We start from the raw sequence: 21,616 nt of genomic DNA, 5'->3' as shown, positions 1-21,616 counted from the left end.
AATGCTCTCCATGTTGCAGTTGGAAAAACTGCGATGCAATCAAGCTAATCGTCAGGAAAAGTTCAAGGAGATATGGTCACCATTTATTGATTATGTTAAATCATCCAGTTTAAGTCCAGCATAGACATGTCATTTCTTAATGCATATACAAAGTAAAATACTACAACACTGAGAGGAGACTGCTTCCCTTCAATTCCCTTTTTTTTATTTCGTTTTTTGTTTGTTTTTTTGCTGTTCTTATTTATGTATTTCTCTTCTTGCTGTTTGACGGGTGGGACTGAGGGTGGTGGGTGGATATTGGTCAACAGCTGTTTGTTGTTGAAAAAATTTGAGACCAAGAGCAGAACATTTGTACCCACTAACTAAAAAGCACTGTGAAAATTATTATAGTTCATCATTATAATCTGTATTATAATCAGTATTATTAAAATTACTATACAGACCTTATTATAGTTTATCAGTAACTGGGAACACACGTGACACAAAATGATACAAAATTAAATAATAAAGGGACCACAGAAGTTTGGAAAAGTCTGCTTGACTGTTACGAGGTAAGCGCGGACTGAACGCCGGCAGTTTGAGACCTTAACTCTTTAATGTAATTGAAACATCATGTGGCAATGTAGAAAAATGCATGACATGCATCATAATGCATCGATACTGAACGATGTTGAAAACCGCAATCGAATAGTGAGGTTGTGATGGTTCACACCTCTAATGGGGATCTTCTGGTTCATAGGCCAGTGTGTTACCGCCTAGGCTACTACCACCCTGTTTTAACAAATGGCTGCAATATAACAAAGAGTGAAAATTTTAAAGGGGTCTGAATAACTTCCATACCCACTGTGTGTGTCTGTGTGTGTGTAAATATATATATGACCGAAGTTAAAACTTTTGTGTGTAAAACAAATAAAGTGGCAGAAATGTTCAGTCACAGTTGTTTCTTCTCACAAAATAAGAAAACAAGAGAAAGAAGGGTCGACAAAGCTGTCATTGGCTCTAAAAATGGTGTTGTGCTCAAGGCTGAAAGCTGAAATAGCCGACTGCAGTGACGCTCCGGGATCCTTTCATTCGAAATTGTGGGATTCCGGAAGCTTCCACGCCGAGTGGGACGTCGCGGGCGCTAAATATGGAGAAAACCTCGTCAAGGCAAAAAAAAAAAAAAAAAGACGTCTTTTTTCCTAAAGATTCTTTTCCCCGTCGTGCCACCTCCTTATTTGTTCTATAGACGTCAACTTCGATTAAGAGGGAGTCTCGGTTTTCTGTCACTCATTCAAGTTTTTTGCTCGCCAAGCGAATTCGTCATCCATCTGGATGTCACTGTTCAAAATAAAAAATGAATAAAAAAAAAAAAGGGCTGATCATGGAGGCGAAGTATGAAGGCTGGGAAAAAAAAACGTGAGTCAGACTGACAATCAGGAAGTGAGTGAATTTATTTGTGTGAAAGAGAGAGAGAGAGAGAGAGAGAGTCCCATCACTTGTACATGTGAACAACATATGTGCAAAAAGAAGTGAACACGAGGGAGGGAAACGGAGCAAAGTGATAAAACATTTCCATCTCACACCCGGGCTAAAGATATCGGCCTCCTGGCTGACGTGCCACACACCCCGCCACCCTTTACCCCGCTGACCCCGGTGTGCTTAGAGACGTGTTGCGTGTCTGCACAAAGTATCAGATGAGTGACAGACAACGTGTAGCTGTGACTCTCTCAGGTGCACGAGTGGCGTGTGAATGTGCATCTGTGTCAATGTGTGTGTGTGTGTGTGCACATGTATCGTGTGAAGACGGTGAGCAGGGTTTTGCATGTGAATGGTGGCTGTTTTTAAACCGGGAATCCGCAGGATTTACAGAAACAGATGAAAAGATCTCAAAGAAGAGGAACAAACTGCCCCAGAACATGAGTTTAAAATGGGAGGAGCTTGATCATTGGTAGAACTTCATCGTTCTGGATGTTTTAAACCCACACCCATTCATACTCCGCATGTCATTAAAGATTGGGTATCTAATGAACAAAACCCCATACTTAGTCAATAGTGAAGTGATTGTCAGTGTGATGTGGTCAACAGAAAACGTGTCCCCTGCATTTAACCCATGACCCTTTAATGGCTGCTCAGGGCCCGGGGAGCAGCGTGCGGGGACGGTGCCTGGCTCAGGTGGATTTGAACCCAACCCGGACTCGTAATCCAATTGCAAGCCCGCTTCCTTACCCGCTAGTCCACCGCTGTGTGCTACGAGGGCAACCACTCCTCCCTGCGGAGTCGACATGTGATCGTGAAGTTGTGGTCGTGTTTAGCATGTTCCCGCTTGGTGTGCGGGTGGGCTGCAGAACACGTTCAGAGGTCATGTTCAACACGCGAGGCGCAGAGGAGGCTCCGGAACATGCTGTACGCTTGACTCACGCGCCCCGTGCCGTCTGTTGCACCTCGGGGAGCATGTCAGTGGCCCCGACTGGTGAGGGGGTGTGTGGTCAGCTGCCTTATTTCGCTCCTGCGGTGTGCAGCACTTGTGATGGTCTTCCCCCACTCCTGCAGTGAACTGATCAGTGAAGTGGTAGGTTGAGAAAAAAAACACCAGCATTTCTTTCAATTTGAGTTTGAAAGCATTTGTTAAATATGCGTAGTAAATGCACTTGAGGCAATGTTATCAGTGTCATTGTTCATGGTGTGGAACTGCATATTTTAGCTGGATAATCACAGGTCACAGAACAAGTGAAAGTGAAGTGACTGTCATTGTGAAACACTGCAGCACAGCACGCGGTGACACAACGAAATGTGTCCTCTGCTTTTAACCATCACCCTTGGTGAGCAGTGGGCAGCCATGACAGGCGCCCGGGGAGCAGTGTGTGGGGACGGTTCTTTGTTCAGTGGCACCTCATCGGCACCTTGGCGGATTGGGATTCGAACCGGCAACCTACCCACCACCAAAAGCAGGTATCTGTGAAAAAACTTACAGGACTTACTTGCAGTGACAATTCAGAGGAGCTCTGGTTTTAATGGCAGAATGGTGTGTGTGTGTGTGTGTGTGTGTGTGTGTTTGTGTGTGCAACAGATTGTGTGCATCATAATACAGAGATTAGTATACAGCGACCAAAGTCATGACTGGGACACAAACTCATGATTCAACACATCCCCCTCATTCTTGCTATCACACACACATACACACATACACACAAACACACAAAAGCAAAATCTGAAAAAATTAACTGATACAATAAACTGACTAATAACATCAACAACAACAAGCAGTAAATTCTTTAGGTTACATGTCCACACCCATAATCTGAAATCTACACCTTCGTTCAGATTAAAAGTATCACTTACTCGGGTTGGGCTCATGCAGAAACACCACTCGGTGTTATGACATACTTGTGGACTATTCAAGTATGAAATAAGATTGGTCAATAGAAGTTCATTCACTGAACACACTTAGTTCACCGTTCATGAATTAAGACCACTGCTAGACACAATTTAACTGACAGGGGGATGGATGGATAGATGAATGGATTATGGCTGGATGGAAGAATGCTGATGGAAGGATGGATGGGTGAAGGATAGAACATGAAAAAAGTTATTAATTTAGCAGGATTCTGACACATGGATGGATGGATGGATAGATGGATGGATTGTGGATGGATGGGAGAATGTTGATGGAAGGATGGATGGATGAAGGATAGAACATGAAAAAAGTTATTCATTTTGTGGGATACTGACACATGGATGGATGGATTGTGGATGGATGGAAGAATGCTGATGGAAGGATGGATGGATGAAGAATGACTGGATAGAACATGAAATAAGTTATTCATTTAGTGGGATACTGACACATGGATGGATGGATTGTGGATGGATGGAAGAATGCTGATGGAAGGATGGATGGATGAAGAATGACTGGATAGAACATGAAATAAGTTATTCATTTTGTGGGATACTGACACATGGATGGATGGATTGTGGATGGATGGAAGAATGCTGATGGAAGGATGGATGGATGAAGAATGACTGGATAGAACATGAAATAAGTTATTCATTTAGTGGGATACTGACACATGGATGGATGGATTGTGGATGGATGGAAGAATGCTGATGGAAGGATGGATGGATGAAGAATGACTGGATAGAACATGAAATAAGTTATTCATTTAGTGGGATACTGACACATGGATGGATGGATTGTGGATGGATGGAAGAATGCTGATGGAAGGATGGATGGATGAAGAATGACTGGATAGAACATGAAATAAGTTATTCATTTAGTGGGATACTGCATGGTATGGATGGATGGATTGTGGATGGATGGAAGAATGTTGATGGAAGGATGGATGGGTGGATCGTACGAAGTTCATTTTAACTTGAAGCCGGGAACGTCTCTCTCCTGCCAAATACGCACACGCTTCCTTCTCGGTGCGCATCATCCGTCATCCCCTCGGTGCCCCCTCCCCCCCTCCCTCGTCCCGCCCGCGCCGCTGACGCGCGCGAGGACCCGCCGGCGTCAGCTCACGCGGCGCGCGTATAAACGCGCCGCCGGGATCTCGCGCCGTCACTCGGCCGCGCCCACCGTCCAGATCCGGCCGTCAGCGGAGATAGCGGCCACGTACCGGCTCAGGCTAACTCGCTGTCGGCGTCGATTCGGGATGGAAAGTCGCTCGGGGCTCCGCGGATCCGGCCAGCTCAGCTGCAAGAGTGAGTTTCGCGTTCGCGTAATTCGTTTTATTCACGTAACGTTTCGATGCAGATGGGATTTTTTTTTTTTTTTGCATGTATGTCTGTTACCTTACAAATTATTTAAAAATATATACTGAAGATCTGAACTGTGAATTATTACATATCATTTCGGTTAATATTGGGTGTGCACGTAATCCCATCAAAAACTTTTATTCATTCTAATCACGAGTTTAGATATGTTTTATTTGGCGTGTCATAAAAAAATCATCGGCGCCGGTTCACTGCTCGGCAACCTTTGCAGCTCTTCCACCTTCTCTGGTTGCGACGTCCAGATATTTCCTGCCCTGCCCCCGGCTGACCAGGTCAGCGGTTGTCGGAAAATCTTGCGCAAATCGGACGAATGCGCGGAACCTTTTTACTTATTCAGGACGCGCGGCCGCTGGAACATCGCGCCATTGTCCGCGTTACCGGACGCCGCGGCCGCCGGCGTGAATAATGCAGGCGCGGGTAAAACGAGCCGGCTGCTCTTGCGCGGCCGCGGGAGCCTTTTACGCGCGCTTTACCTCCTTGGCGCGTAAATGCGCGCGGGGGGTGGAGTTTGGAGAGCCTAACTGGCGCGCACACGTCCCGTGTTCACGACGGACGGGAGAACGGCTGGTGCCGGTCAGGTCAGACGGGATGGTAGTAGCCTAGTGGGTGACACACTCGCCTATGAACCAGAAGACCCGGGTTCAAATCCCGCTTAGTACCACTGTGTCCCTGAGCAAGACACTTAACCCTGAGTCCCCCATTGTGTCCCTGTAACTGTAAGTCGCTCTGGATAAGGGCGTCTGATAAATGCTGTAAATGTAAATGTAATACGAGGAAGGAGCAGGACGATCAGCACCACGACCCTGGACAGCGCCGAAAAACGCGTTGCCAAGATATTGTGTCCGTTTTGATTTAAATCACATGCAGAATCGATATATTCGATGCATTTCACGAATACGCAAAATCAAAAGTAATTTCCACCGATCTGGCAACAGTGGAGGCTGGCTTGCTTTAAGCATCCGTTACACTCGTCGCACTTGCGCAAGGTTCTGACAATCCAGTGAAGACAAAACCCCCCATCTGAGCAGAAACCAATGTTGTCAAAGTGAAAAAAAAATTGATCAAATACTGATTTAGCCAAAATCAGAGTTTCCTTAGTTTTATGAAGCGACGACATGATGTGTGTAGAGAAAGAGACTACACTGTTATTAAAGACACTATGTTGCTATTCATGTGAAGAGTTCTTGTAGCGCATCTCTAGCTTTTTAATGATCATCATTTGTGTGTTTTACACTTTTAAATGCTGTAAATATAAATGTTTTTATAATGTCACAGCTACTTTAATAAGTTCACTACTGCCTAAAACTTTGCCACAGATCCGTGTGGTAACTACATGCTCTCTCTCTCTCTCTCTCTCTCTCCCTCCTTCTCTGGGTGTGTGTCGCCAGGCGGCTTGTGTCTGTGGTTGGTGCTGTGGCTGCTGGTGGGTCGGTGCATGCCGGGGCAGGCGTGCCCGCGGCTGTGTGTGTGCTACCCTTCACCCATGACCGTCAGCTGCCAGTCGCAGAACTTCAACACGGTGCCCAGCGGCGTGCCGTACGACTCGCAGCGCGTCTTCCTGCAGAACAACCGCATCACCGAGCTGAGATCGGACTCCTTCGGCTTTGAGACGCAGGTCTGTTCTTACACATGCATGGGACATGCAAACGGAGCTAATTCGTTTAGTACTATACATAATTCATACCGGCGTTAATAAATTATACCGGCTCTTGTGACAGCTGCACCGGCAAAATTCCATGAGATAAATATCACAAAATCTCAGTTATATAACCACTGTAAGTTGACCACTGTATTACACAAACTATTCCGAATTTTTCAATTATATAATGCCTATTTAATTCAATATAAAGTTAAAGTTTTATACAGGGACATACAGATATAGCCTGTATATATTCTGTATATATGGGTGGTAGTTGCCTAGTGGGTAACACACTCGCCTGTGAACCAGAAGACCCAGGTTCAAATCCCGCTTACTACCATTGTGTCCCTGAGTGTCTCCAGGGGGGGACTGTCCCTGTAACTACTGATTGTAAGTCGCTCTGGTTAAGGGCGCCTGATAAATGCTGTAAAAGTATTTCTGTCTCTCTCTCCATCTAGGTGTTGTGGCTCTACTCTAACAACATCTCGTGGATCGAGGGAGGCGCATTTAGCTCCTTGCGTGTTCTGGAGGAGCTGGACCTCGGGGACAACCCGAGCCTGCACCGGCTGGACGGCGGTGCGTTCCGCGGCCTGGAGAAGCTGCAGAGCCTGCATATGCACCGCTGCGGCCTGACGTCGCTGCCGGCCGACCTCTTCCTCAAGCTCTACAGCCTCCAGTTCCTCTACCTGCAGGAGAACCTGCTCAGCCACCTGAGCGACGGCCTCTTCTCCGACCTCGTCAATCTCACGCACCTCTTCCTGCACGGCAACCGCATCCGCGCGCTGGGAGAGAGCGCCTTCCGCGGCCTGGTCAACCTGGACCGCCTGCTCCTCCACGACAACCGCGTGCGGCAGGTGCACCGCAGGGCGTTCCGCGACCTGGGCCGCCTGACCATCCTCTACCTGTTCAACAACACGCTGGCCGAGCTGCCGGGCCAGGCCATGCGCGACGCCGCCTCGCTGCAGTTCCTCCGCCTCAACGGGAACCCGTGGGCGTGCGGCTGCGAGGCGCGCGGCCTGTGGGAGTGGTTCCGCAAGGCGCGGGTGTCCAGCTCCGAGCTGCGGTGCGCGTCGCCGCCGCCGCGCCGAGACCAGGACCTGCGCTTCCTGCGCGAGATGGACTTCGCCCAGTGCCCGCTCCCTGACCCGGGCACCCTGGCCGGCACCACCACCACCACCTTCAGCACCAAGACCCGCTGGTGGTTCTCCAAGCACAAGCCGGCGGCTTCGTCCAAAGGAATGTTCCAGAAGAGCGGCGAGAACGTGCGGGGCCTCCCCTACAATTCGGCCAAGGGCCACCACCCGCCTTCCTCTTCCTCGTCTTCCTCCTCCAAGTACGCACTGTTGCCCGAGGAGGCGGCTCTGCCCAAAGTCGAGCCCGAAGAGTACTGGTCCAACTACGGCAACGAGGACGCGTCCGTGCGGTGCTTTGAGATGGAGTGCCCCCCCAACTACGACACCCCCGTCCTGCCTTCGTCTGCCCCCTCGCCCCCCCTCCTCTCCTTCCTCTCCTCTGCCCTGACCCTGTCTCTTCTTCTCCTCCTTTTTGGCTGAGTCTCTTCTTGTCACTCTGTCTGTACTCCTGAATGACCGTCATGACGGCTCTTTCCTGCACCGGCCGATGTGTTCTCACACACACACGCACAGACACACACACATGCACACACACACGCACACACACACAAACCCAGGAAGAGCAGCTGTGAGCCAGGAAACCTGGCCAGAGAGGAGCGTACGCGCAGAGACACACATACACACACACACACACACACACACAGGAAGAGCAGGAGACCTGGCCAGAGAGGAGCGTACGCGCACACACACACACACACACTCACACACACACAAACCCAGGAAGAGCAGCTGTGAGCCAGGAAACCTGGCCAGAGAGGAGCGTACGCGCAGAGACACACACACACACATACACACACACACACACACACACACAGGAAGAGCAGGAGACCTGGCCAGAGAGGAGCGTACGCGCAGAGACACACACACACACACACATCTTAAACTGTGCTGTGCAGGTTATAGATTCTGCTGTCAGAGGACGAGAAGAAGCAAGAAGCAGAACAGCATCAGGCATTGTGTATATGTAACTCTACAAAAACACACTTACATTCAGACACACACTCGCAAACACAGAAGGACGTAACTATAAATGTATTTATGCTGGCTGACCTTCGTCTGTGCCAGTTTGTGTGCGACTTTGAGCTTTTGAGATTCTGTGTTTAAAGGATAGAAAGGTGTGTGTGTGTGTGTGTGGAGGAGGTGTGTAACGTGTTCTGTCTGTTGGACGGTATGTGTTTATTACTGTATGCTGAGTACTGGGGCTCACTGGCAGAGGACGAAACTCTGAGCGGGAGAATGCCGCCGCCCCACGCCGCTGCCATGGCGTTACAACGGGCCGAAGCAGCCCAGTATGCATAATGACTCTGTGATAGGTGTCATTTTCATTTCTTGTTTTAATAAAACTGTGAATTATGAAAAATAAATGTTTTATTTTAAAAAAAGAAACGGTGTCTGAATCCATTCGTTGAGTCCATCCATCCATCCATGTTCAACATAATATTAATTAAATTACTTAATCTATTCCATTCATATTCAGACATGATTTGTCACATTTAATTAAAAAAATGAATAAAATTACATAGCTACAAAATACTACACTTGTTCAGATCTACAAGTACACCCTCATCTGTCTAAACCCTGACATTTATCAGACGCCCTTATCCAGAGCGACTTAGGGTGGTAGTAGCCTAGTGGGTAACGTACTCGCCTATGAACCAGAAGACCCAGGTTCAAATCCCACTTACTACCATTGTGTCCCTGAGCAAGACACTTAACCCTAAGTTGCTCCAGGGGGGGACTGTCCCTGTAACTACTGATTGTAAATCGCTCTGGATAAGGGCGTCTGGTAAATGCTCTAAATGTAAATGTAAATTACTTACAATTAGTATTTACAGCGAGTTACAATCAGTAGTTACAGGGACAGTCCCCCCCCTGGAGCAACTCAGGGTCAAGTGTCTTGCTCAGGGACACATTGGTGGTAAGTGGGATTTGAACCTGGGTCTTCTGGCTCATAAGTGAGTGTGTTACCCACTAGGCTACTACCACCCTAGTGAGTTTTAGACTCCTTACAATGTGAAGGAGCACATGACTGTGAAGCACCGGAAAGATGCAAAGCACAAAAACATAAAACTACACCACCAACAACAAAAAAACTGTCTGAAAGTCAGGGGGCTTGTAAAAGTGGAACAGCTCCACTCTTTTTAAATCTCTCAGACTCTTATGAACCAATGTGTGTGTGTGTGTGTGTGTGTGTGTGTGTGTGTGTGTGTGTTAAAGAGACAAGAATATGCTTCTCCCACTTTCTGGCCCCATACAGGACCAATGAAACTGTGATGAAGAAGTTTATAAAAATCTCAATGAATCCTTTACACACACCTATTCCTGGAGACATGACTGTTGGTTTGGCCCAATCTGTGTGTCTGTGAAGGACCATATTTCACGCTCCGCTTTGCAAATCTCCTCACTCTCAGGTGAGAGAGATTAGTTATCACACCACCCTCGCCTTCCTCCCATCCACCCAGATGGTTTTGTTGGTCTGAGTGCATGTGCATGTGTGTGTGTGTGCGCCCGTGTTGGCGTGCTAGTGACGTGTTTCCACGAGGAGCCAAGAAACGGTGTTTGTGTTGTGTGACTGCTAAGCTGTGTTAATGAGTGTGTGGATGTGAGAAGCCAGTGCATGTGCACGGGAAACATTTGAAGGGAAAACTCTGACATGCGGATGAAAAGGCAGAAAACGTGACGTGTAAAAATGGAAACTAGAAAATAAGTGTGTGTGTATAAGTGTGTGTGAGAAACTGTATATGTTCCCGTGAGGGAAAGTGCGCTCGGTTTTGTGCCGTTTGCGTCATCAGCGTGGGGGTCTGTGCCATTCTGCTCCAAGCTAAGAATACCCTCTGACAGACGGCGCAGACTCATTCAGGATCAGTGTGTGTGTGTGATCAGGAATCAGCGATGATATATTGAACTCATGTACGGTTTTAAGGTCTCACTGGACGTCTGTGTGGCTCAGCATCCGCCAACGCCATCACCATCACCATCACCGCTACCACTCTGCTACACTTCAGCCCAGTTCTTCACTTCTTTCTCATCTCTTTCAGTTCCTCTGGTTTTCAGAAGTTGCCGTCTGCTTTCAGTACTTTAATCACAGTGATTAACCCAAATCCGGTTTCCTTCTTTCTCCATCTCCAAGTTTCTATTTTTCCGTATTCTGTTTACACAGGGTTTATGACACAAGATTCACATAAGCTCTTCAGATCAATGGTTATATACAAAGTTAGTTCATAGATTTGTTTTATTTTTAACACACAGAGGGGGTGCATGAACCAAATTCAGTTTTTCCACAGTGGAGAGCAGGCTTTGTGGCTTTTGTTGGTTACCCATTACCATGGGTGGTATAAAGTGAAGGTCCCTCTCTTTAGTGCAGAAGCTAGCGTTAAAAACAAGCATCTGTTTTTGTGGAAATAAATGGGAATTGGCAGCAAATCTAAATCTAAAAAGCTATTTTAAACACATTTATTATCTGGCCAAAAGCAAAGATGAACTTTGCAACCAAGTTATAAGCAACCACAGAAAGCTGATTCACATTTGTTTAATATAAGCAGATATGGCAACCCTGCTTTCGGCTTGAATGGTGCAGGGAGCGAAACCCTGCATCAGGAACTGCTTATTGGTCAGAGACTGAGGAGTGCGACAGGAGCAAATGAGCGACTGCACTTCAGAAACCAGACACGCAACTCCAGCCCAGCCGTATTAGTAAGTCGCTTATAAGAAGCGGACTTGGCAACACGAACTCGGCCACTGCGTGTCTGGCAGCGGGGCCGATATTTGCTCGAGATGCGAGCCTTCCATCTCCCTCGGCCCATCAAATGATCACATGCACAGATGAGGTCGTCCTGGAGACGGAGCTTCTGGATCACGTCGTAGTTATCAAACGTGGCCGAACTCCAAACGCGACGCCAACGACAGCTCTCAAATACTGATAATACTCACAGTGACATGCAGCCTGTGAGTAGGACGTCCACTACTGTGGAGATGATCTATATTGCTCTAAGATCATGTGTTGTGATTCATATGGCTTTTCGGTGTCATTGTATTGTAGTTCGAACTGCAGCCTCATTACCGCAAACTGCACGTCGGCTATGAATCACGCACTCTTCATAAATTGAGAAATAATTTCTGCATTATACGTGATAAACATGAGGGTCCACTAATAAAGCGCTATAGTATCAAATAAACCTATATAAATCATATCAAATATACTTTATGCGTCCGGGTTCCTATTGGAAAATGAAGTGATTTGTGTGCGCCACCTTGCGGCAAAACAAACACACCACACGGCAAAATAGAAGATTTCCTCAAGGTTTTTTTTTTTTTTTTATTGAAGTGCAACGTTGATGAGGTCGTCATCTGAAGCGGGACATTATCAGGACAGACTCAGGACCACCGTACTGTAGTCCAGCTCAGGAGTAAATCAATGGCAGTAAGTGCTCAGGTCCCACGTAAAATGAAATGCAATGGGGCAGAAAGGCCAAACAAACAAACCACCATTCCAAAACCAAGCCGTAGTCATCAGGGTCGGGGTACAATAAATATTTGGCTAAAAAGAAAATATTCGTTCATTCATTCATTCCTTCAAACCACTCGTTTTACAGAGACATTCATCCAGAATAAGGCTTTCAGCAGACACGTGCCACTACTCGGCACACTAACACTGTAGTATAAAACCGTAGTGTGATGAAGCCATCACCCCCTCTCTCAGACCTGCAGATCGGTTGTCACGGCACCCAGCGCCTCATCATCCGGCCTGGCTGCCAGCAGTGGGTAGAAGAGGAAGTTGAAGGCGAACGCGAAAGCGTGGCGGACGCGGGCGCGCCAGTCCTGCTCGATCTTCACCTGGCGGCCGGTCGGCACCAGCGGACCGGCGCAGTTCAGACAGGTGAGCGCCTTCAGCTCGAACACGGGCCACTTGCTGCCCAGGCGGCCCTCCAGCACCGTGCTGAACTCCACCAGGCTGCCCGAGCTCAGTGCCAGCAGCACGCCGCGGAACTCGCTGCTGGCGCGCAAGACGATGTCCTTTGTGGCGTCCTCGTCCTCCACCACGGTCCCGTCCCGCCCCACTCTCTCCAGCGGCATTCCCATCGTGACCTCTAGCTTGTAGCGGTCGAAGCGTTTGACGTGGCACCGGTGCTTCGCCAGCTGCTTGAGCCGGCAGAGCGGGTCAGGGGGCGGGGAGTCGGCTGGCGCGGGCTGGGGGCGGGGGGGGGTCGTCGCATGGCGGGTACTCCTCGCCGTAGAAGCAGCGCAGCCAATCGCCGACCTGTCCCGGCAGCATGTTGATCAGCGTTTGGGCGCCATTCTCGATCTCGGTCACGCGGACGTACCTGAAGTGGCCCGTCCAGGTGACGCGGTGGCCCTCCAAGTGGCTGCAGAGGATCTGCGCGTGCGCCATGTTGGACTCGCGCCACGCCCGCGGGCCGCACAGCTCGCTGTACTGGTGCCAGGTGAGGGTGGAGTTGTAGACCTTCATGCCCTCGGAGCGGAACACGTAGAGCCAGCAGAAGAGCACCAGGGCGCTGATCCACACCAGGACGAGCTTCACGACGCTGCTGCGCTGCAGCGACCGCAGCACGCTCAGCGGGGACACGCTGAAGCGCGTCCACCCGCGCAGCAGCACGGGACACGCGCACGCGCACAGCGTGGCGCACATCTTCGCCAGGTCGAGGGCCAGGAACCACTGCGCCGCCCGGACCAGCAGCACGGCGACCAGCCCCAAGGCGAGCACGGGCAGCGCGAAGAGGAAGAGGAGGTAGCCGACGCCCGTGCGCATCAGCCCGATGGCGGTGGAGTGTTCCAGGAGGGTGGCAGAGAGCTCGCCCCACACGAAGCACACCAGGTAGGGCAGCAGCGCGCAGTACGCGCCCCGGAACCCGCGCGAGGAGGCCATGCGCGCGCACGCGCACAGCAGGTAGGCGTACAGCAGGCACGGCACGCCCACGTTCAGAGACACCCTCTCGCCCAGCGGGACGCTCAGCCAGGCCCCGCCCAAAAGCTCGCCGGCGAGGCCTCCCAGCAGCCGCCGGGCGAGCGCGCAGAAGGCCACGGCGGCCCGGGCGAGCAAGGCGTGTTTGGCGAGGGGCTGCGCGGCCGGCCGGAGGCTCAGGAAACTGCTGACGGTGAAAAAAAGCGCCACGGCCGCCAGCTCGGAGCATGGCACCCACGAGGTGTCTGCCAACGGGAAGGCCAGGATGAGGAAGGACGAGGAGACCAGGAAGTAGAAGTGCGGCTCCAGGTGGTTCCAGGTGAAGTTGGACTCGGCCTGATCCACGTCCAGGCCCGGCTCGAAGTGAGCCAGGAGCGACGTCAGCACGCGGAAGTTCTCCCAAGCTTTGCTGTTCTGGAACGCTCTCAAGGTGCAGATCACCATGGAGATGAAAGAGAGGTAGAAGACAAGTAGGGGAATGAAAAGGAAGAAGAACTCGAGGGTGAGATTGGAGATGATGAAGAAGAAGATGAGGGTGTTGACGTGGTGTGTGGGAATGAGAGCGCTCAACCACTGCATGCCTGCTCGCGACGCCCAATCAATTAGCACCTCCTTCACCTCCAACACTGCATGCAGGGGAAACTTCAACACCTGCAGAGGAAGAGAGAGACTTGGTCTTTAATATTCAACTTTAAACACAAGGCCAGGGCCAAACATTTTTTTGCAGAAAGGCCGTGTGTCCCTCTTTTAAAATGGAATAATAATGCAGCCTTCTCACTTTTAACTTCACCTTCACCACCTCCAACCAGGATTATGTGCCAGCCCACACCTAGATGCACCAATTTAGTCAATATTTTCCATCCTTACTCTGGAGCCTACTTAAATGGAGTAGGCAGTCCCTCAGGGATCCGTGCTTGGACCGCTGGTATTTAATTTGCAAGCAAATTAAAAACAGATTGTAATGTTTCTGATTGTGACAGTGGGTGAAATTCAACTTTTACCTTCTGATGCAGTGGCAACTCGTCTGGATTTTTTACTGCGTTTTCATCGTCGTCGTCGTCGTCGTCTCCAGCAGCACCTTCTAATTCCCGTGTGGGGGCAATGCCCAAAGCGTAGCGTTTGGTGTTCTCCACGAATTCCTCTGCGCTCACACACTGACCTGATGCGAAACCACAAGTCGACACACATTCAATGCTGCGTGCTGCAAGTGGACGTGAACACACACACAGAAAACAATTACCTTCACTGGAAACTAGTCCCTCCAGCACCTTCCTCTGTTTGAGCACTGAGCTGGAGGGAGAACTCTGAGGAACATCTGCAAAGAAATTAAATGTGCTGTGTTATATTCGAAGCTGTGAAGCAATGCCTACTGTATATGGCCATGGCCTTCGGAGTTGATGCACCCTGTGCTGCGCCCTGTGTACCTGTTTCGGCGTTAATGTGTGCCGCGCTCTCCAGCAGCTCCGATGCGGTGATGCTTTTCTTCCTCGCGGGGTTGAGTTTCCAGTACACGAGCAGCGCCGCCTTGCGCACGCTGCGCTCGAAACGCGACTCCAGAGCCAGGGCCCGGACTTCCTCGATGTTCTCAGAAGTAATGCCTTTCTCGCACGGGCACAAACAGAAGGAGAGGTGGGTTAGGGCGGTTCCCGCACGTGGCCTGAGTAAGACCCACGTGTGACCAGTCTGCACATGCATCAGAGGGCCAGGCACGCAGTAGAGTCTCACCCGACACTAGAGGAACGATTCCAACACCTGAACTTTCCAACACCTGAGGACCGGAACTGACCCACTTGCTCTCAACTGATATTTAATACGATGATACAATTGATAAGATATTTGATAAACTGTAAATCAGACCACATGATGCATGCTTATGGGTGTTTTTGTTTCTTTTTTTCCTAAGAAACATGATTGTGGTCACAAACTCATAGGTTTAAGAAAACCAAGCTGGACACAAGCTTTCAGGACAACCACCGCCTCGGACTCACCCCGCCTCTCATGCAGGCAGTGCTGCAGAAGCTTGACTGCATCTCTTCTCCCATTTTTTGCGGCCTGCAGAAGCCACGTTACCGCGGTAACGCTGTTCAGCTCCTCCTCCTCCTGCTCACCCAGTCGCAGGTAATACTTCCCAATCTGGCAAGCAACAGGTTAATCACAGACCGAACCCAAGAAAGCGTCCCCTCGGCCCATCGCCCTTCTCAGCGCATGGTCAGATCACACCAGTCGCATTCAAGAAGCTCAGGAAGCACGAGTTAAATATGTTTAACAAAAGACTGCGCAAAAATCCCATTTGACGGAATTAGCATGTAAATAGGAGATGGAATAAAAAAGGCAAAAAATCAAACTGTAAAGAAATGAATCAAGGCTCCTGTAAAGGCAGCCAGTACAGCGCTGGCCACAGATCAGCGATGCAAAATACTGCTTTGCAAATTTTGTATTTGTGTATTTGTGTGTGTGTGTGTGTGTGTGTGTGTGCCACGACCTCGGTCTGAGCTTTGCCGTCTCCACCCCTCGCTCTCTCCTCCAGCTCCTGTAAGGTCTCTCCGCCAGGCTCACCTGAAGTGAACCACACAGTATACACACACACACCTGTTCACACTCGGGGTCTGGACGTGCGCGTCCACGCTGCTGCTCGGTACCACGTACCTGCGGCGGGCGGAGGCGTGTGGCGCGGGGAGCGGCTGGGAGTCGCCGCCTCCTCCTCTGCTGCGTTTGCAGGAGCCCTCGCCGCGTTGAGCTCAGAGCGCCTGGACAGGGGCGCATGGCCCGCCGCGGCGCGGGACAGTCCGGCGTGCACTGGGACGGGACTTTTTGGAGGCGTGAGCGGGGCTCCATAAGCGAAATCCATCCCTGGAATCAGCAAAGGAACACAAGGGCATGTGACTCTCCAGAGGACATTCCTCCTCCATGATGAGGACTCACAGGGTCACAGCACGCCCCTTTTATTTTTAGTAACAATGAGTCCTTGCAAAGCGAGTAAGAGGGACAAAGGACACGGTCATGGTGTCCTCTTATTGTCCACCCCCCCCCCCCCCCCCCTCCCTTGTTTTTGTGACTTCAGCACAAAAACAAGAGATGACATTAGAGCCAGAAGCACTGGAATTAGTTGGAATTTGTCCCTCGTCATTCGTCTTAAGCTCACCACCACAGGAACACGACAACACGTCGTCAGAAGAGCAATGAAAGTTGTCAGGTGGGGAAAGCAGCGCGTTCTGATTCCGGCGGTTCGCGGCCCGACCGGAACGTGACTCACCGCCCGGTCTCTCGGTGTCTCGGTCGGCCGGAATAAAAAAATAAAAAAAACTAACTCATCGCGCCTCGCTCGCCTGGGCACAGAATCCCCGCGTCCGGGAGCCGGAGAGCAGCTGCGTTGACGTGAACCCGGCCGAGACTGAACTCCTCCGTGCCCGTTCCCACAGCCGCGCTTCCCATTGGACGCTGCCAGGCTCCCGCCACCTGATTGGTCGAACGTACCGGAAGTTGAGGTCAGCAAAAGCAGCAGCCAGACGTCGCCAACACAAATGTGACAAAAGTGCTCTACGAAGAGATCGTAATTAGACGTAATTAACATGTAATTACTGAACGCGTAAACGAGCAATTCTTTTCTCCCTTGTTATCCATTCTAACCAATTATAATCTGTCTAAATCTATTCCAAGCATAATACGGTTGCTGAATCAAGACTAAAAGTGTTTTTGAATCGAAGATATAACAGTCCACGAAGGGGAAACTGGTCCAATAACATATATGTATTTTTTAATATCGTGTTTTGTTTTTTTCTGTGGTGCTTCCCTCTAGTGGACAATCAGCAGTACTTCAGTACTCATTTCTGAACAATGTGGCATCTCTGGATCATCGAGGACACATCTGAACATAGTGTGAGATTAAGATATGATGGTGTGAGATTAAACTATTAGGGGGGTGGGTACTATATTGCACAATTCATTCAGAATGTGTGATTTAACTAAGTGATCAATTGCAGTTCTATTCCAATGAAAACAGTGCCACTAAGTGCAATTAATCACGTAATTAAATCACACTTCTTTTTAAATGAAAACAATGGAAACGTTGAGTGTCTTCAACTGCTTTTAAAAAATGTGCTTTTGCAGGAGTCACCAAACCACAATGTTTGCTGGGTGTGCCACAGCATTCTGTGTTTAGAATTGTGTGAAAAGGTTTTATCCTAAGGTGGGGTCAGGAATCACACCGGAATCAAGACCCTTTTCTTTAATATGTTGTGTTATAGAATGCATCACTGTAAACTCTACTTGTCCAGAGCTGCATGTGACATGGTGACGTTGTGATTTACATTTTATTTATGATGTGAATTAGGATTTTCCATAGTTGTTGGCTTTTATTCATAGTTGTTGCTATATATTTTCAGACTGTAAATTATTCAGTCGTTCATGTTCATTCATTTACATGTGTCAAAGCAGTAAAATGTGGAATAAAATACCCCTTTCCCTGACATGATGCGTCTTGGTCTGGTTGAGACCAGCATTAAAGATCAAAAATGATAAAAATGGCATTGAACCTTGGTGGACTGTGCGTTGTGTTTGTTGGAAGGTTGCCGGCGGGGATCAGCAGGGACCATTCAAACGAACATTCTGGCCATCTGAACACGTGCTGCACAATGCTCACCATCAATTTCCCCGGTGAGGTCGAGGGGCGCCATACAGCAAAAGCATCTGTGCGTCGTCTATGTAAAATTTAATTCCTTACTTTCTGAAAACATGCAAGCCACACTTGGTAATCCTGTAAAAGATGAGAAAATGATAATAATTAAATATGATTCAACCTGCTGGAAATGCTTCATTACATGTATCTGTTGCAAGTTTACACTGTATGGTTTTGCTAGTGTGTAAGTGTGTGTGTCTGACTTTTGGGGGAAGTCCTGCATGTGGAAGTAATTCAGCGTGCTGTAATGTCTGTGGCACGGGGGTATGGGGGTGAGTGTGTAGGAAGTACAGGTCCCAGTAATGCCTTGTTCTGAGACATATTTTTCCCCTTCATTTCTCTCGCCCTCTCTGTCACACACACACGCATGCAGTCCTACAATACACACACACACACACACACACACACACGGGCATGCATGAAAATATGAAAGATGTTTCCTGTAGTTCTCCCCTGAGATGTGACTGAAGTTCACATTCATATTGTTTGGTCTAATTTGCTGCTGTAAAAGGTGCCTATAAATAAAACGCATAATAACAATTATTACTATTATTATTAACTCCTGGGCTCGGTATTTTTCATTTTTGCAACCTTACATTCAGATAGAATGTATGCCATTCTGAAGTTATTGTGAAGCCCTGCAGCGCAGCACACGGTGACACAACGAAATGTGTCCTCTGCTTTTAAGCATCACCCTTGGTGAGCAGTGGGCACCATGACAGGCGCCCGGGGAGCAGTGTGTGGGGACGGTGCTTCGCTCGGTGGCGCCTCAGTGGAACGTCGGAGTTGGTAAGAACGCCCGACTCCCCCCGCTACTCACCGTCGGGTGGCACGTGCCGCCAGCCTCCCGGCGACGCCCCGATTCTCCCACGTGACGCTGCGCCGGTGACAGACGCACGAAGCGGACCGGCTCGCCCCGGAGACGCGGTGAGTACCGGACGCGCAGGCAGGACCGGACCGGACCGGACCGGGGCTCCCGTTACCTGCAGACGGAACGCGCACGCAGGGTTCCGGCGACGGATTCGAGAATCGGGCTCCGTGAGCAGATGCCTTGCACGACGTTGTAACGACTGCGAGGTTCTGGTGGGTTCTGGTTTGTCGGTTCCGAGACCTCTGTGCGTGTGTTTCGTTCGCTAGGTCTCGTTTATTATTATTATTACTATTATTATTATACGTCGTGCGTTACCGCGCTGCCGCCGGAGGAGGACGCCGGTTCCCCCCTCAGATGAATGGGTGCGGTTCTGCCGGATGCGCGCCGTTCGGTGACACGAGCCACGCGGTGTCGCCTTGGCGGTACCGCACCGGTCCGCTTACAGCGTCACGTGACCATCGAACCGGGTTCTTCACATCAGGGCCGCGCAGGTCCAGACGAGGACCTGAGCCGAGAATGGGCTCTGAGTCCTACGTGTGTTCTCCTGTCGACATGTCGAGTGACCTTTGACCTCCCATGGTTACCTGATTTACATTTGAGGCATTTATCGCCCTTATCCAGAGCGACTTACAATCAGTAGTTACAGGGACAGCCCCCCCCCCCTAGAGACACTCAGGGTTAAGTGTCCTGCTCAGGGACACAATCGTATTAAGTGGGGTTCGAACCCGGGTCTTCTGGTTCCTAGATGAGTGTGTCACACACTAGGCTACTACCACCCCGATAAAAGTTTTTTTTTGGTCAGGGTAGCCATATGTGACTGGAGCCTTTGTGCAGCTTTTAACCTTCTCATACATGTTCTTGAGACACAACGAAAGCTTCTTTTTGGAAGCTAAGTTGCACTTTTTTTCTTTAATTCCTCGTTATTTGTGATGTAAAAATCTGTGCTGCGTGAACTGGGAGGCCAGTCAGTGTGTAGACTTGTACCCACTGTGTGTGTGTGTGTGTGTGTGTGTGTGTGTGTGCGTGTGTGTGTGCATGATGAGTTTTGTTCCGTCATGTCTGGTTTTATTCCATATTACGTCGGCCAGTAAATTTCTTTTAATGAGCTGACATCTGGAAGCCAAATGGTGTGTGTGTGTGTGTGTGTGTGTGTGTGTGTGTGTGTGTGTGTGTGTGTGTGTGTGGAGTTGGTTAAGAACTTTTGGTCAAAAGTTTGGACGCACCTACTCTGTGTTGGTTATGGAGACTAAGATGGAGCCGTTTTGAAGAATCAAATAAAGGAGACATATTTAGTGAAGTATGCTTGATGAATCTTTTTACCTTCATGGCTTCTTTTATCACTATTGTCAAAAGCCTCTTCATGAGATGCTCATTAACATGAGTGAATGATGAGAAAGTGTTCAGCATAAACCTTCAGGGCTGCTGGAAATGATCCCTGTTGACTAACTTAAGGTGGTGGAGAGAAGACGAGACTGAAACGCTGCCATCACAGCAAAAGCTCCCTGATTTGGAGATACGCAAAATTGTTTGCCTTTTTTTTTGCTATATGTTTAATTATTAAATAACCTCTCATGTTTTATTTCATAATCTAGTGTCTTCAGTTTTGTTCTATAATACATAAAAAAAGCAAGACCCATAAATGAGTAGGTCCATCCAAACTGTACATGTGAACATGTCATCATTAATAAGTGATACACAGCACAGCACACGGTGACACATCTAAATGTGTCCTCTGCTTTTAACCATCACCCTTGGTGAGCCTGTTTATTTTTTCATATCGAGCCTGTGTCAGCGAGAGGTCATGGGCCAGATTTTCGTGGCATGAGGTGCGTTCGCCAATGTCGATTCCGTCTTCTGCATTTTGTGTTGATAAAAAGAACAAGGTTTGACCAGGGAGGAGCGCGTGTGACTGGCAGCTCGTCCTGGATTATTTAAACTGCCTGCTGTCTCCTCCGTTCCGTCAGTGTACGTCACAGACGTGGTCTGGGTTGTAATCCTTCAAATTCTTGTCCAGAGCGACTTACATGAGTGCTTTAAAATGTCCATCATTGAAATCCCTCATTTGGTTGACTAGGAACCAATACTAGTATCTTAGTAACTCAGTACCCAACCACTACAGTATATACCAATAAATATACATAATAAAATGTCCTCAAAAGGAAGGATTTTAACTTGCGTTTAAAGATCTTTAGTGACTCTGTTATTCGGACCTCTGGTGGAAGTTGATTCCACCTCCTGGGAGCCAAGACTGAGAAGAGGCGAGAATGCTCTGTCAGCCAGGTTCTCTCAGACGAATCTGATCCGGGCAGCCCGTGGAGGGAACGCAGCAGTGGAGTGGCGGGTTGAAAGCAAGTCGTGCGGCGGCGTTCTGGGTCAGCTGGAGGGGTCGGGTAGCGCCGGCCAGGACTGAGCTACAGTAGTTCAGTGTGGCGATTGGTCAAGATCGATTGTCATTGCCGTCAATTCGCACATTCTGATTGGCAAACTAGTTAGAAATGGGTGGAGTTTGCATGCTCTCCCCGTGTTGGCAGCTTCCACCATCTAAAGACATATACGCCATGTGGATTGGTAACTCTTGGGCAGTGGTGGTCTAGCTGGGCAGTGGTGGTCTAGCGGTTAAGGAAGC

At 49.2% G+C, this 21,616-nt stretch overlaps 3 protein-coding genes across 11 annotated transcripts in view; 2 read left to right on the top strand and 1 right to left on the bottom strand.

Annotated features, from left to right (window-relative positions):
- Nucleotides 1-4,548: 4,548 nt before the first annotated feature.
- On the top strand, nucleotides 4,549-8,835 carry rtn4rl2b (reticulon 4 receptor-like 2b). The gene is made up of 3 exons (XM_028960307.1): nucleotides 4,549-4,680; nucleotides 6,141-6,367; nucleotides 6,850-8,835. Exons 1-3 carry the CDS (start codon nucleotides 4,632-4,634, stop codon nucleotides 7,942-7,944), a joined length of 1,371 nt encoding a protein of 456 aa, XP_028816140.1. The 5' UTR covers nucleotides 4,549-4,631; the 3' UTR covers nucleotides 7,945-8,835.
- Nucleotides 8,836-11,800: 2,965 nt separating this feature from the next.
- wfs1b (Wolfram syndrome 1b (wolframin)) lies at nucleotides 11,801-16,859 on the bottom strand. The gene is given in 9 exon segments (XM_028960129.1): nucleotides 11,801-12,732; nucleotides 12,734-14,095; nucleotides 14,446-14,603; nucleotides 14,685-14,759; nucleotides 14,869-15,042; nucleotides 15,433-15,577; nucleotides 15,927-16,000; nucleotides 16,091-16,294; nucleotides 16,753-16,859. Coding segments are annotated over 9 exon segments (2,709 nt in total). The 5' UTR covers nucleotides 16,757-16,859; the 3' UTR covers nucleotides 11,801-12,219.
- A 1,981-nt stretch (nucleotides 16,860-18,840) lies between these two features.
- The window catches only part of jakmip1 (janus kinase and microtubule interacting protein 1), a 17,430-nt gene continuing 14,654 nt past the window's right edge, over nucleotides 18,841-21,616 (top strand). For 3 of the 9 annotated variants that reach the window (XM_028959865.1, XM_028959862.1, XM_028959860.1), the window contains exon 1: nucleotides 18,842-19,046. The gene's annotated coding sequence lies outside the window, so the exon portion shown is untranslated. Of the gene's footprint in view, nucleotides 19,203-21,616 lie in introns of all 9 variants that reach the window. The other 6 variants (XM_028959867.1, XM_028959864.1, XM_028959866.1 and 3 more) reach the window with 4 other exon arrangements.

The sequence above is a fragment of the Denticeps clupeoides genome, chromosome 18, assembly GCF_900700375.1.
Source record: "Denticeps clupeoides chromosome 18, fDenClu1.1, whole genome shotgun sequence".
Taxonomy (NCBI): Eukaryota; Metazoa; Chordata; class Actinopteri; order Clupeiformes; family Denticipitidae; genus Denticeps; species Denticeps clupeoides.
This window is presented reverse-complemented; position numbering and strand designations above follow the sequence as displayed.